General features: G+C 45.7%; 1 protein-coding gene across 6 annotated transcripts in view; it reads left to right on the top strand.

The window, feature by feature from the left end:
* Positions 1-4,791: 4,791 nt before the first annotated feature.
* PCNT (pericentrin) overlaps positions 4,792-14,575 on the top strand; it is a 293,476-nt gene continuing 283,692 nt past the window's right edge. For all 6 annotated transcript variants that reach the window (XM_077448179.1, XM_077448184.1, XM_077448180.1 and 3 more), the window contains exon 1: positions 4,792-4,932. In XM_077448179.1, coding sequence (XP_077304305.1) covers positions 4,876-4,932 — 57 coding nt within the window. In that variant the 5' untranslated portion in view covers positions 4,792-4,875. The remainder of the gene's footprint in view (positions 4,933-14,575) is intronic.

Raw genomic sequence — 14,575 nt, forward strand, 5'->3', positions numbered from 1 at the left:
AGCCACTGTGCCAAACGCAGCCCTTGCCCATCAAACGCAGCCACTGTGCCCTCAAACGCGGCCACTGTGCCAAACGCAGCCCTTGCGCCATCAAACGCAGCCACTGTGCCCTTAAACGCAGCCACTGTGTCAAACGCAGCCCTTGCCCATCAAATGCAGCCACTGTGCCCTAAAACGCAGCCACTGTGCCAAACGCAGCCTTTGCGCCGTCAAACGCAGCACTTGTGCCTGTCAAACGCAGCCCTTGTGCCCGTCAAACGCAGCCACTGTGCCCGTCAAACGCAGCCACTGTGCCCGTCAAACGCAGCCACTGTGCCCTCAAACACAGCCACTGTGCCATAAAACGTAGCCACTGTGCCCTCCAAATGCAGCCACTGTGCCCTCAAACGCAACCACTGTGCCCGCCAAATGCAACCACTGTGCCAAACGCAACTTTGGGGGGGGCGCAAACTGAAAATAAATTAATAAATAAAACATCAATTGCAGCCTCACTGTGCCCATAAATTGCCACCACTGTACCCAGCAAACGCAGCCACTGTGCCCATCAAACGCAGCCACTGTGCCCATCAAACACAGCCACTGTGCCAAACGCAGCCCTTGCCCATCAAATGCAGCCACTGCACCCTCAAATGCAGCCACTGTGCCAAACGCAGCCCTTGTCCATCAAACGCATCCCTTGCGCCCATCAAAAGCAGCCCTTGCGCCCGTCAAACGCAGCCACTGTGCCCGTCAAACGCAGCCACTGTGCCAAACGCAGCCCTGCCCATCAAACGCAGCCTTTGTGCCATCAAATGCAGCCACTGTGCCCGTCAAACACAGCCACTGTGCCAAACGCAGCCACTGTGCCCGTCAAATGCAGCCACTGTGCCCGTCAAACGCAGCCACTGTGCCCGTCAAACGCAGCCACTGTGCCCGTCAAATGCAGCCACTGTGCCCTTAAACGCAGCCACTGTGCCCAACGCAGCCACTGTGCCCTTAAATGCAGCCACTGTGCCAAACGCAGCCCTTGCCCATCAAACACAACCCTTGCGCCCGTCAAACGAAGCCACTGTGCCTGTCAAACGCAGCCACTGTGCCAAACGCAGCCCTTGCCCATCAAATGCAGCCTTTGCGCCATCAAATGTAGCCACTGTGCCCGTCAAACGCAGCCACTGTGCCAAACGCAGCTCTTGTCCATCAAACGCAGCCACTGTGCCATTAAACGCAGCCACTGTGCCAAACGCAGCCCTTGCGCCATCAAATGCAGCCACTGTGCCCGTCAAACGCAGCCACTGTGCCCTCAAACGCAGCCACTGTGCCCTTAAACGCAGCCACTGTGCCCATCAAACGCAGCCACTGTGCCCTCAAATGCAGCCACTGTGCCAAACGCAGCCCTTGCCCATCAAACGCAGCCCTTGCGCCCGTCAAACGCAGCCACTGTGCTGTTCAAACGCAGCCACTGTGCCCGTCAAACGCAGCCACTGTGCCCGTCAAACGCAGCCACTGTGCCTGTCAAACACAGCCACTGTGCCAAACGCAGCCCTTGCCCATCAAACGCAGCCTTTGCGCCTTTAAATGCAGCCAATGTGCCTGTCAAACGCAGCCACTGTGCCAAACGCAGCCCTTGCGCCATCAAATGCAGCCACTGTGCCCGTCAAACACAGCCACTGTGCCCGTCAAACGCAGCCACTGTGCCCGTCAAACGCAGCCACTGTGCCAAACGCAGCCCTTGCGCCATCTAATGCAGCCACTGTGCCCGTCAAACGCAGCCACTGTGCCCTCAAACGCAGCCACTGTGCCCGTCAAATGCAGCCATTGTGCCCATCAAACACAGCCACTGTGCCCATCAAACGCAGCCACTGTGCCCATCAAACGCAGCCACTGTGCCCTATGTATATATAATGCACTTTTCAAATATGCTTTAAAATGTTTGGTTTTCTCTTTTATGAACAAGAAAATAATGACGTTATGCTGCTATGGGGCTGGTATTAAATTATTTCCAGGGCTGGTTTTCATTCCCAGTCCAGCCCTGTCCACAAGCTATGGTGCCAATCTCTGAAAATTGATTACACCTGATGCACTAACAGCCTATCTCATTTATTGAGACCCTAACAAGCCAGGAAAGTACAAATACCCCACAAATTACCCCTTTTTGGAAAGTAGACATTCCAAGGTATTGGTGAGTTTTTTAAAGTTGTATTTTTTCCCACAATTCTTTGCAAAATCAATTTTTTCACAAAAGTGTTATTAGCAGGTTATTTCTCACACATAACATGTGCATAGCACAAATTACACCCCAAAAGACATTCTGCTATTCCTCCTGAGTATAGCAATACCACATGTGTGAAGACTTTTACACAGCGTGGCCACATACAGAGACCCAACATGCAGGGAGCACCGTCAGACGTTCTTGGAGCATAAATTACATATATAAAATTTCTAGACTACTTCTTACACTTTTGAAGGCCCTGGAGCACCAAGACAATGGAAACACCCCAAAAATGACTCCAAAGAAAACAACCCAACGTATAATCTATGAGGCATAATGAGTCTTTTGAACATGTCATTTTTTTCTATACGTTTTTGGATGGGGATGGATAAGCATGAATGAGTATGCCTGAGTGTGGCTGGGTACGGCTGGGGATGGATGGATGAGCATTGCTGAGTATGGATGGATGGCTGAGTATTGCTGAGGATGGATGGCTGAGCATGGGTGGCTGAGTATCTTAACGAGGGGAAACGGGCAGTGGAGCCTTGCGGTTTCACTGCCCATTTCCTACTGCGCTTGAGCGAGTTGCGCGGTGCTTTGTGAATGGCCCCTGTTGTTTTCTGGAACACACACATGTCCCAGAAGGCAATGGGGCTGCTCGCCGAAAAGGAGGAAGCGCAGCGGAATAGGATGAGGCAGATTAGGAAGACTGCCTAGCAACAGCGGTTTCAGGTAAGTAAAATATTTTTAAGAATATTAATGACATTTTTTATTTTAGTGTGGCCCTCCACTTTAAAGATCAGCCACTGCAGTTGTACTGTGGCAGGTAGGCTGTCAGGTCACCTTGAGGCGAGGTGACAGATGCACACCGTAGGGATCAGGAGTGCACCGCAAGGTTGTGGACCCTATGGCTGACTGCTGCAGATGGGAGACAGATCCCACTGGGGTTAGAGCGTAAGATTCCCTGGGGCGCGGAGTCTAAGAGCCAGCAGGTGTTCACCAGTGCCTCTAGTGGTGAGGACGGACTTGGCTGCAACTGGCTCCAGGTCGTGACCCCCAGGGTCCCCCAGCTCACACCCACAGTAGGCAACAGGTAGATAGGGATAGTGAAGGACAAAGCCAAGGTAGGGCCACAAGCAGACAGGAATAGTCAGGGACACGCCAAAAGGTCAGGATCACAGGCAAACAGGGATAGTCAAGGACACGCCAAAGTTGGTAACGGAACAGAAGAGCACACGGCAGGTAACAGGAAGCTAACACACAAAGGTTGATCAGCAGGGTTGGCTTGCACTACACAGGTTAATATAGAGCTCCCTGATAGGAGCTAGGGTGGAGCCATGCCAGAGGATGGATTACAAAAGCAGACAGGTGAGGATCGGCTGGTCTCTAGATGAACACATGGAAACAGGTAAGCAGACAAACTATTGCATAACCATGGCATAGGCTCTCCTGTGCGAATTGCCGTCATTGTACGTCGGCAGCTGTAAGAGCTTTAGGGGGCGCGGTGCCACCGAAAAACGATGTGCGTGGCCGACATCGCTCCTGAGAAAGACAGAATGGGGATCTGTCAATGTTAACAGACAGATCTCCATTGTGTCAGGGGAGGACAGATCTGCTGTTCCTAGTGATTAGGAACAGCAATCTCTCTCCTCCTCCAGTCACTACACTCCCCCCACAGTTAGAAACACCTCCCTAGGGAACACTTAACCCCTTGATTGCCCCTAGTTTTAACTCCTTCCCTGCCAGTGACATTTATACAGTAATCAGTGGCTATCACTGATCGCTGTATAAATGTCACTGGTCCCAAAAAAAGTGTCCGATCTGTCCGCTGCAATGTCCTGCTAAAAATCACTGATCACCGCCATTACTAGTGAAAAAAAGATTAATAATAAAAATGGCATAAAGCTATCCCCTATTTTGTAGACGCTATAACTTTTGCGCAAACAATATAAGCTTATTGCGCTTTTTTTTTAAATCAAAAATATGTAGAAGAATACATATCGGTCTAAACTGCTGAAAAAAATCGTTTTTTGACTTTTTTTTTTTTTTTGAATATTATATCAAAAAGTTAAATATATTGTTTTTTTTCAATCATTGGTCTTTCTTTGTTACTTTATAGCATAAAAAAAAAATACGCAGTTCTAATGTATTTCATAAAGAGCTAGTGTGCACTGCAGGTTTTTTTAATTTTTATCAGGGCATACAACCGTTTTAAAGCTTTAAATACTGTCAGCATTTACACTGTAAACACCTCAGGGAAGGGCTGATCGCTTTCCCCTTCACCAGCCACTACTGAATTGCGCTTCTACATTACATTTCCCGGTCCCCTCACTTCCTTCGCTATGATTGGTCGATGACACAAGGGGGAGTGTCGGAATCCACAAGTTTTTGAAAGTTGTCCCCACGTACATGAGGAAGGAGGGGTGGGGGCGGAGACTCTCCTCTGAGCGTCCGTAGAGAATCCAATTCCTATAGTAACTGGGAGGGGCCGACCTCAACTAGGCGGCGCCTTAGCTGGAACCCGTCCAATCAGAGAACAAAAGCAGTAGTTCGTTTTGTGGGCGCGTCGAGGTCCTAAGGGCCGGACTGTGATTGGTTGAAATTTATTTAGCGATTGGCCCTTGTGTGTGGCGGATGAGGCGGGATACTTAGCGCCATGTTGAGTGTGAAGTGACAGTTAGCAAAGTATGGACGGGACTGCGGAGGAGCAGCGGATGAGGAAGGTGCAGGCCGGGAGGGATAAGGTGAGGAGGACGGTGCTGTGGAATGTTGGCAGCTTCTAGTTAGAACGGAGAAACTTTTACTTTGCAGTTCCCTCAGAATGTTTCCTCAGTTTTCAGGGGCAGTCCTAGAATTGGCATCAACCAGGAATTCCAGGGACTGTGGTGTATTATAGAGACTTGTCACTGGATACGAGTTGGTCCTGGACAAGTCCCTGGGTCTGGGCAGTCCCTGTCCACCAATGTTCTCTCTTCTCTGCAAAGCTGAAGTCCCATTGGTCCAGCATAGCACTGTTTGTGTGTTTGTTTGTGTGTATATATATATATATATATGTATATATATATATATATATATATATATATATATATGTGTGTGTGTGTGTATATGTATGTATGTATATATATATATATATATATAGAGTGTGTGTGTGTGTGTGTGTGTATTAGAGCTGCAACTAACGATTAATTTGTCTGTCGACTAATCTATCGATTATTTTTTCGATTAGTCAACAACTATCCGATTTTTATTTTTTAATCTAGTGTTTTTTTTTTTTTTTTTTTTTATTAGCTAATTAATCCTTTGGATAACCTTGAGAGTATTGTATTGTATTGCATTGGCGGGCAGAGTATTGGCTGGCAGAGTATTGTACTGTATTGGCTGGCAGAGCATTGGCGGGCAGAGTATTGTTTTGCAGCAGAGTGTTGCATTGCAGAGTATCGGCTGGGTATGGAGGGATGGCTGCTTCCATCCGACCTCTCCCCTCCACTGCACAGATCAGTACAGAAAGGGGAGAGAGAAACTGGCATCATGTCATGACGCCGGTTTGTTTACAAGTTATCGCCTAGGTGTAGAAAGGATGGGCGCCGCTTCGGAGCTAGGCAGAAGCCGCAACCTCTCCTAAGGCTTAGACCGCGGCATGTGCGCTCGGATCACGGATCGGTGACGATCCGTTGCACCCCTAGGGACGGCGGCACGGAGGGGGAGAAGAGAGGGGGACGGCGGCACGGAGGGCAGCGCTGGATACCAAGCACTGCCACCACTGTGACGCATCGACGCCCAAAACGCACGTCGACGTATTTTCTTAGTCGACGCGTGGTGGCAGCTCTAGTGTGTGTGTGTGTGTGTGTGTGTGTGTGTGTGTGTGTGTGTGTGTGTGTGTGTAGGTGTAGCACTAACCCTCTAAGGAGCTGCTGGCTAGATTTGGGCTTACCGCTACCTTCTGTTCTCGTTGCACGTCTAGGGGTGTCCCGTGGTAGATGGCCCAGTAACTTGAGAGACCGACAACAGATCCACTTTATTTGAAAAACGTAGACAATAAACAAACAGTCTCCTAAATTGGGATCAGTGGGTTGGGAAGGAAGTTCGGGTACTGTTAGTGTCAAAGTCAAAATGTTGAAGAACTTGTTTACTTTGACTGCATTTAGAGAATAGCCATTCGCAACTGGATGGTCACCCAGGTTGGACAGTCTCCCCCTCTCCCCCTCCCTCCCACAGACGTTGTTGTAGAACACGTAGGGAAACTAAGCTTGAAAACACTCTACCTGGATCTTTCAGCCAGCTTGGCAATATCCACAAGACCGTACTTCAGCCTTTCCAGGCTCCTCCTATGAAACCAACCCATACGTGGTCTTCTTCTGAAGAGTCCTTCCCTGGAATGCTTGAAGTCACTGGGTCTCTCCCAACCACCTCAGAATCCTTCTTTAGTTTCCTTGCCTCGGGCTAGCCAGCCCTGAGGCATCAAAATCGGGTGAATCTGCACCCCAGGCCATAGCCTTCCTGGGGGCTGGTCAGGAGGACCAGGACCATGAAGTCAGTACATCATTCTGGACCGAAACCCCGAACCACGTGACATCCCCATCTTAAATGCCCTCTCCCAGAAAGCACAGTGAGAGCGCCACTACCACTGGGCGGCCTCCGCGAGAGAGTAACTTAAGCAGCCAACCTGACCATAGTTCCATGCCTGCCAGAAGAGACAGTGCCCCCTATGGGCAGGCTGCACATATCACAGTCCAGTCAGACTGATGCTGAAGTCTAATTTAGAGAATTGTACCCAAACCAAACTGCAGTTTAGGCAATTTTAACTTTGAAAAAACACATAGCGCGTGCTCTTCAGGAGCCGCCGCTACATATGTATGTATATGTGTGTGTGTATATATATCTGGTACCTGCTGGGGGGAGCCAAAAAAAACAGTGTAGCAGTCAATGCTACTACAGTGATCGCTGTGTTTTTTTTATTTTATTTTTTTCTTGGGTCCCGCTTAGGTTCTATGTTAAGCGGTTGCCATATGTGCAGTTAAGGGGGCCACTCTTGTGGCACCACCACTATTTTGGCTTGGTTCACGCTATGAACCACACCGCATTCCTGTTCAATTCACACGTCATTCAGAGTGTTGTGATTGAGCCCATTCCCTCTCGATAGGCTGAAATTGCACCAAAGTCGTGCATATAGCAATTTTGGAACCACACTGCAACCGTATCGCATTTTTTGGTTTGTACCATGCGATCCGGTGCTAGCATGGGACCTGCGTATGAAGTGTCTTTAACCCCTTGCCGACTGGCTCATGCCAATATATGTTGGCAGAAGGGCACGTACAGGCATATTAACGTACCTGTATGTAGCCCTTTAAGATGCGGCATTGTGGGTGTGCGTGCGCTGCCGGCGACACACGCCTGCTGCGAGCTCCATGAGTGTGATCACGGGTCCCGCGGACTCTATGTCCGCGGGGATACCCACGATTGTCTCACGGAGAGGAAGACTGGGGAAATGCTTATGTAAACAAGCATTTCCCCATTCTTCCTAGTGACAGAAAACACACGCACGCACGCGCGCGTACGTACGTACGTACGTACGTACGTACGTACGTACGTACGTACGTACGTACGTACGTACGTATATGTGCAGGGGCAATCAAATACCACCCAAAGAAAGCTCTATTTAAAGGGGGAAAAAGTTGTCAATTTTATTTGGGAGCCATGTCGCACGACCGCGCGATTGTTGGTTAAAGCGTATCAGTGCTGAATCGCAAAAAATGCTCTGATCTTTGGCCAGCCAAATGGTCCAGGGCTGAAGTGGTTAAAGGAGAAGTCCAGCCTGAACTAATTTGGCTGTACTTTACTTTTCCAATGGATCAAAATTTGTTTTTCACCCCTGTGATCCGTTCTCAGCAAAGAGAGCGGGTTGAAGTCCGCTCTCTGCTGACTTCACAGAAATCAGTCCAGGCACCGTGTCCTCCTGACAATGTAAGTCTGGATCCACCAGGTGCCCGGACTGACACCTACCTCGGCCTCTCGGTAAGCTGCTGAGAGGCTGAGCCGGATGCTCCCCGCCCCTCCATAGCTCACCGCTCCAGTAAGTGAGTGAGGAGGGAGCAGAGCGGAGAGCTGCTGATTGACAATCAGCAGCTCTCAGCTCAGGGAGCTGTGAAAACCAAGCGATTGGCGATGTTCAATCACTCGGTTCTCAGTGCAGAGGCGCCAGGGGACATATGCAGCATTGAACCAATGCTACATCCACCCAGGTAAGTATGATACTGAAAAAAACCCATACTTATTTTTTTATTTTTTTTATTGCACTGACACCTGCTTCAGATCGCATGGGCAGTACAATTTGAATGCACACAGGTCGTGTTTCCCACAGTGCATTCGTGTGAAACTAGCCTTAAGGAATGCCTTGTATAATATCCACTTGCCGACTGCCCCATCGCACATTTACTGCTACAAGGTGGCCGCACTGCACAGGATCATTTGTGTGCGCGAGTGACCTTTTCCTGCACTTCCAGGTATCGAGTGTGTGCCACCAGCAGATCTCTTCGGCTGCAGTTCTACTTGGCAAGAGCTGATCGGTGAGTCCAATGGACTCTGTGTTGGCTAACACACGCTGAGCATTCTGTACATCAGCAGAATGGCAAGACAGATTGCCGTTCTGTCAGTACAGAAGGCATGGATCCTGTAAAGCAGGAACACCAATCCATGCCTTCCACTAGTAAAAACCCCTCCCTCACAGTTAAAACACATTTTAGTTACACAGTTAACCCCTTGATTGCCCCTGATGTTAACCCCTTCCCAGTCAGTGTCATTACACTAACGGTGCATATTTTTAGCACTGTTCCCAAAACAGTGTCAGATGTCCGACTTGTCCCCAGCATTATCGCCATCCAGCTATAAGTCACTGATCATTGCCATTACTTGTAAAATAAAGAAAAATTCCATAAATCTATCCCATTGTTTGTAGATGCTATAACTTTTGCACAAACCAATCAGTATACACATATTTGGATTTTTGTTTACCAGAAATATGTAGCAGAATACATATTGGTCTAAACTGATTCCCTTTTTTTATTTATTTTTATTTTTTGTCTTTTTCTTTATAACGCAAAAATTAAAAAGCGCAGAAGTGATGAAATGCCACCAAAAGAAAATTTGTGGGGGGAAAAAAGGACAGACCTTTTATTTGTTTACAGTGTCGCACGGTCATTGTCAGTTAAAATAACGTAGTGCCGCATCGCAAAAAATTGGGTGCAACTCTGAGATGAAGTGGATGTACTGCAGTGAAGGCATTTAAGGCAATTTCTTTATGGTGTTGCTGTCCAGTAAGAGAGCCCCTAGCAGTTCTCGCTATTGCTGACTACTACAGTGATTTTTCACCTTCCCAAGCTGCTCATCAGATGAGATATACATGATTACATAGTGCCATGCTGAACCAATGTAGGTATTTAAAACGGATAACTTATGGCGTTCAGCTTTAACCACTTAAGCCCCGGACCAATTTACAACCAGAGGACCACGCCCCTTTTTGTGATTTGGCACTGCGTCGCTTTAACTGACAATTGCACAGTCCTGCGACATGTCTCTCAAACAAAATTGGCGTCCTTTTTTCCCACAAATAGAGCTTTCTTTTGGTGGTATTTGATCACCTCTGTGGTTTTTAATTTTTACGTTGTAAACAAAAATAGAGCGACAATTTTGAAAAAAATTCTATATTTTTTGCTATAATATATATTCCCAAAAATGTATAAAAAAACATTTTTCTTCCTCAGTTTAGGCTGATACGTATTCTTCTACATATTTTTGGTAAAGAAAATCGCAATTGGCGATTATTGATTGGTTAGCACAAAAGTTATAGTGTTTACAAAATAGGGGATAGTTTTATAGCACATTTATTTATTTATTTATATATATATATATATATATATATTATACACACACACATATTATACACACACACTTTTTTTTATTTTTTTTTTATTGTGACTGCGACATTATGGGGGACACATCGGATATTTTTGGGACCATTGTCATTTATACAGCAATCAGTGCTATTTAAATGCACTGATTCCTGTGTAAATGGCAGTGAAGGAGTTAATCACTAGGGGGCGGGGAGGACTTAAGTGTGTGTGTGTGTGTGTGTGTTTTTAAACGGTAGGGGGCTTGGCGAATGACGTCACTGACCGTCTTTCCCTATAACAGGGAACAGACTATCAGTGACAGGCTCAGTAGGAAGCATAGGGAGAGGTTTGTTTACACAGACTACTCCTCGTTCTTCAGCTCTGTGCTCCGATCGCGGGACGCCAGCGGCGATCATGTCCGCTGGTCCCACGGTCACGGAGCTCAGGACCTGATCGGGAGCGTGGCGGTGCACTCCCGAGCCACGGCTGGGCACTTAAATAACGTACAGGTACGTGCTTGTGCCCAGCCGTGCCATTCTGCTGATGTATATGTGCAGGAGGTGGTCCTTAAGTGGTTAAAGTATAACTAAATGCAAACCTTCATTTTTTTTCTTAGAACGTTAGAGCATATGTCCAGTTTTTATTGCTGCCTGTGTCCCCATTGTCCTGTTTACCATTATCATGGAAAGTAAATGAAAATTCCAAATTTTGGATTGTCATTGGGAAGGTAATAGTGGGCAAATCTATAAAGAGAAAAGTGTGACCTGTCTACAGTAAAAGGCCTCCATCCCTGGCTATATGAATTAGAAACAAAAGAAAATAAAAGAATGGGACTTTAACCCCTTCCCGCTGCACGTATGCAGATATGTGGCCTCGGCTTTCGGGGGTTATACTGGGATGATGCCCACAGCTGCAGGCATCATCCCGGTACTGTTTTTAAGAGCGGCGATCGGCTATCTAGGAATAACAACCGATGCAGCTAAAAAGTCACTTCCTGTTTACTCGGCTACCAATGGCGCCGGATTTAAAATAATATACAGAATTCTGAATACTTTGAAGTGCAACGGAGGGATTGGAGGTCTTTTAGACCCCCAATCCCTCCCTAAAGAGTACCTGTCAAAACTTACTACTGTCACAAGGGATGTTTACATTCCTTGTGACAGCAATAAAAGTGATCAAATTATTATTATTTTTTTTAAACACAATTTAATGATATAAAAATAAACAATTTTTTAAGCGACCCCTGTCCGCTTGCGCGGCAAAGAAAACTCATACGGAAGTCGCTCCCGCATATGTAAACTGTGTTCAAATCACACATGTGAGGTATCGCTACGATTGTCAGAGCGAGAGCAATAATTCTAGCGCTAGATCTTCTCTGTCACTCTAACCTGGTAAGCATACATTTTTTTTTTTATTTTTTTTTTAAAGCCTCGCCTATGGAGATTTTTAGGTACTGTCGTTTTTTTTTTTTTTTTTTTTTTTTTTTTTTTTTTTCCCCATTTCACGAGTGCGTGCAATTGTAAAGCGTGACGTGTTTGGTATCTACTCGGCGTAACATCATCTTTCACATTATACAAAAAAATTGGGCTAACTTTACTGTTTCGTTTTTTTTTTTAATACTTGAAAGTGTCCCTTTCCCCAAAAAGTTGCGTTTTTAAAACATACCGTGTGACATAAAATATTGCCACAATTGCCATTTTATTCTCTAGGGTCTCTGCTAAAAATAAAATAAAAAGGTGTGTGTGTGTATATGTGTGTGTGTATATATATATATATATATATATATATATATATATATATATATATATATATATATATATATATATATATATATATATATATATATATATATATATATATATATATATATATTATAAAATTTTTGTTTGGGGGTTCTATGTAATTTTTTTTTTTTAGCAAAAAATATGTATTTTAACTTGTAAACGCCAAATGTCAGAAATGGGCTTAGCATTGAAAGGGTTAAAAGAGGCTTATTTCTGCAAAAATGAGTGTATGGAGTAATATACGATAAAACTTTTATTGTATCAAAGGCAATTCCGTGGTCTAGAAATGCATGATAATGTTTTCTAAACATAACCATATACAAAGGCTGATGTAGTGGTAAAAATATACCATGAACATATACACTGTATACAATGATGATACATAATTGTACATATACATAGATGAGTACATGCTGTATAAAAGCCGAACTGTCTTGGCACCACATGAATAGAAAGACTATAAGTTTCGTGAATCACGTTCACTCATCAGGAGTGTGGATGCAAAAATTCATTCACTGTAAGTACAGAAAAATCAGATGTATAAATATAATAAACCCTTAATAAAAATGAGTGAGGGAAAACATTCTGAACAATACAAAAAAGTCCCCTTAGGGAGTATTTGGATATACTAATACTTTACAGATAAGCAGTGAGGTGCACATGACCGGCTCAGAACCAGGCCTGGTTGGACGTTTTAGGTATCGGCTTTCCCGGAGCCAATCAGTGGGTGTGTCGGGCCCCGCTGAGGAGTCTGGGGAAGGGTACTTAAGATGTGCAATTCACGTGTTGTAGTTCGTTTGTGAGGCCTTAGCGGTCTTTTCCTGATTCTGGACCGGGGGTAGCCACACGAGGGGTCCCGGTCGCGGGAGCGTTCGTTTCTCCGCAACATGCTTTGTCTGACTAGCCCCAGTTTACCCGCCTGGTCTGGGGTAGGGATCCGTCTGTTCCCGAGTCTCGGAACCGGCTGGTCCGAGGTGCAGTAACTGAGGGAGGATTCAAGGCGTCCGGGTGTGCTCTCGGCTTGGAGGGGCACTGTAGCTCGTGTAAGTGACTGGGGGAGGACTCTTTGGCGGAGGGCCAACAAGCTGGCATCCTGAGAAGTGCCTAGTTGCTGAGTTGTGAAGGACACTGGTGATTTCACAGTTTTTCCAGTACTGCCAAGGAGACGGAGAATGTTCCAGGTACTGAGGAAAAAGGTTCCTGTTCACTTCTGTTACCAGTTACTCAAGGTCAAAGATTTCACAAGTTCTGGATCAAAGTGCTGACTGCCATAATCTCTGGCTAGAGATTTGTTCAGCCTTGAAGCGCCCAGCTGCGAGTGGCTACTCTCTGGGTGGTACTAGAGACTTTCTGATATTAGCAGTTCAAGGTGCCTGAGTTTCTTCACCCTTTCCCTCTGTTCCCATATGAGACTGTGTTTGTTGGATGTTACCCCTGCAAATAAAAACCTTTTCTAATGGACTTTTATGGTATCGGCGTCCAAAGTGTTGGGTACTAACTCTGGGAACCCCTAGACGTGGAAGAACCAGCCAATCTGAGGTAACCGTTAAGCCCAAAAGTTAAGGGATGCCCTGCCAAGGGTTATGGCCGCTACAAGTGTATGTGAATGTATAAAGTTAAACCAGTTATTGTCAAGATGTGTGTTGTGTTGTGGTGTGAACTGGGATATAGCTCTTGCTTTTGCTGACTACTACAGTGATTTTTTTGATCTTCCCAAGCTGACAATCAGGTGTGAGATATACATGATTACATAGTGCCATGCTGAACCTATGTATGTAAAACAGATAAATTATGGAGTTCAGCTTTAGACCCCATTCACACCTGAGCGTTTTGTAGCTTGACGCCTGAAGCTACAAAACGCTGGAGGGGAAAAAATCCATTATTCTCAATAGAGATGGTTCACATCTCCACTCCCAAGTCGCCTGAAGCCCTACGCCTGAAGCTCAAACAAGCCCAGACTCGGGCTGATTTGGGCGTTTTTCTTCTTTTAACATTGGTGACCTTTTGTCCTGCACAAATTCGCGGCAAATCGCGGTAAAAAAACGCCGCGAATCGCGGTAAAAAACGCTTAAGCGCTACGCTCAGGTGTGAATGCAGCCTAAAAATGTAACTAAATGCAAACCTCCCCCCCCTTTTTTTTTATTTTTTTTTATTTTTATTTTTTTTAAGAACATTAGTTAGAACATCTGTCAGTTTTTATTGCTGTCTGTGTCCCCGTTGGGGAGATTCACCTTCTCTATTTGTCCTGTTTACCATTATCATGGAAAGTAAAAGAAAATCCCAAGTTTTGAAGTTTTGGGTTGTCCCTGGGAAGGTAATAGAGGGGAAATCTTCCAAAGGGTACACTAGTTCCGTGACCAGGGTGTCCCCAAGAGATTCCTTTTCATTTGCAGGGATTTGATTTGCAGTCTCATTTCCTGTTTTGGCTATGGGACAGGAAGCGAAGGAAAATCTCCCCAATTGGATAAAGACGCAAAAATAAACCCTACAGGGTGGAAAAAAAACAAAAAAAAAAACACCCATAGTTCTACTTCCAGGCAAAATGGTCACTTTTTATAATAAAAAAATAAATAAAAATGGCTTAAACACTCAAAGCCAAATTACATACAGGTTTGTGATTTTGCGCCAAGTGGTTCAAGTGGTTGTACTGGAGTGATGCATGCAGCTGCACCCAGTGAAGTGAACAGCCTCAGGTTATACACAGGGATGAAACAAAT

This window comes from Lithobates pipiens, unplaced genomic scaffold, assembly GCF_037356315.1.
Source record: "Lithobates pipiens isolate NorthernLeopardFrog02 unplaced genomic scaffold, aLitPip1_a1.2 Scaffold_22, whole genome shotgun sequence".
NCBI lineage: Eukaryota > Metazoa > Chordata > Amphibia > Anura > Ranidae > Lithobates > Lithobates pipiens.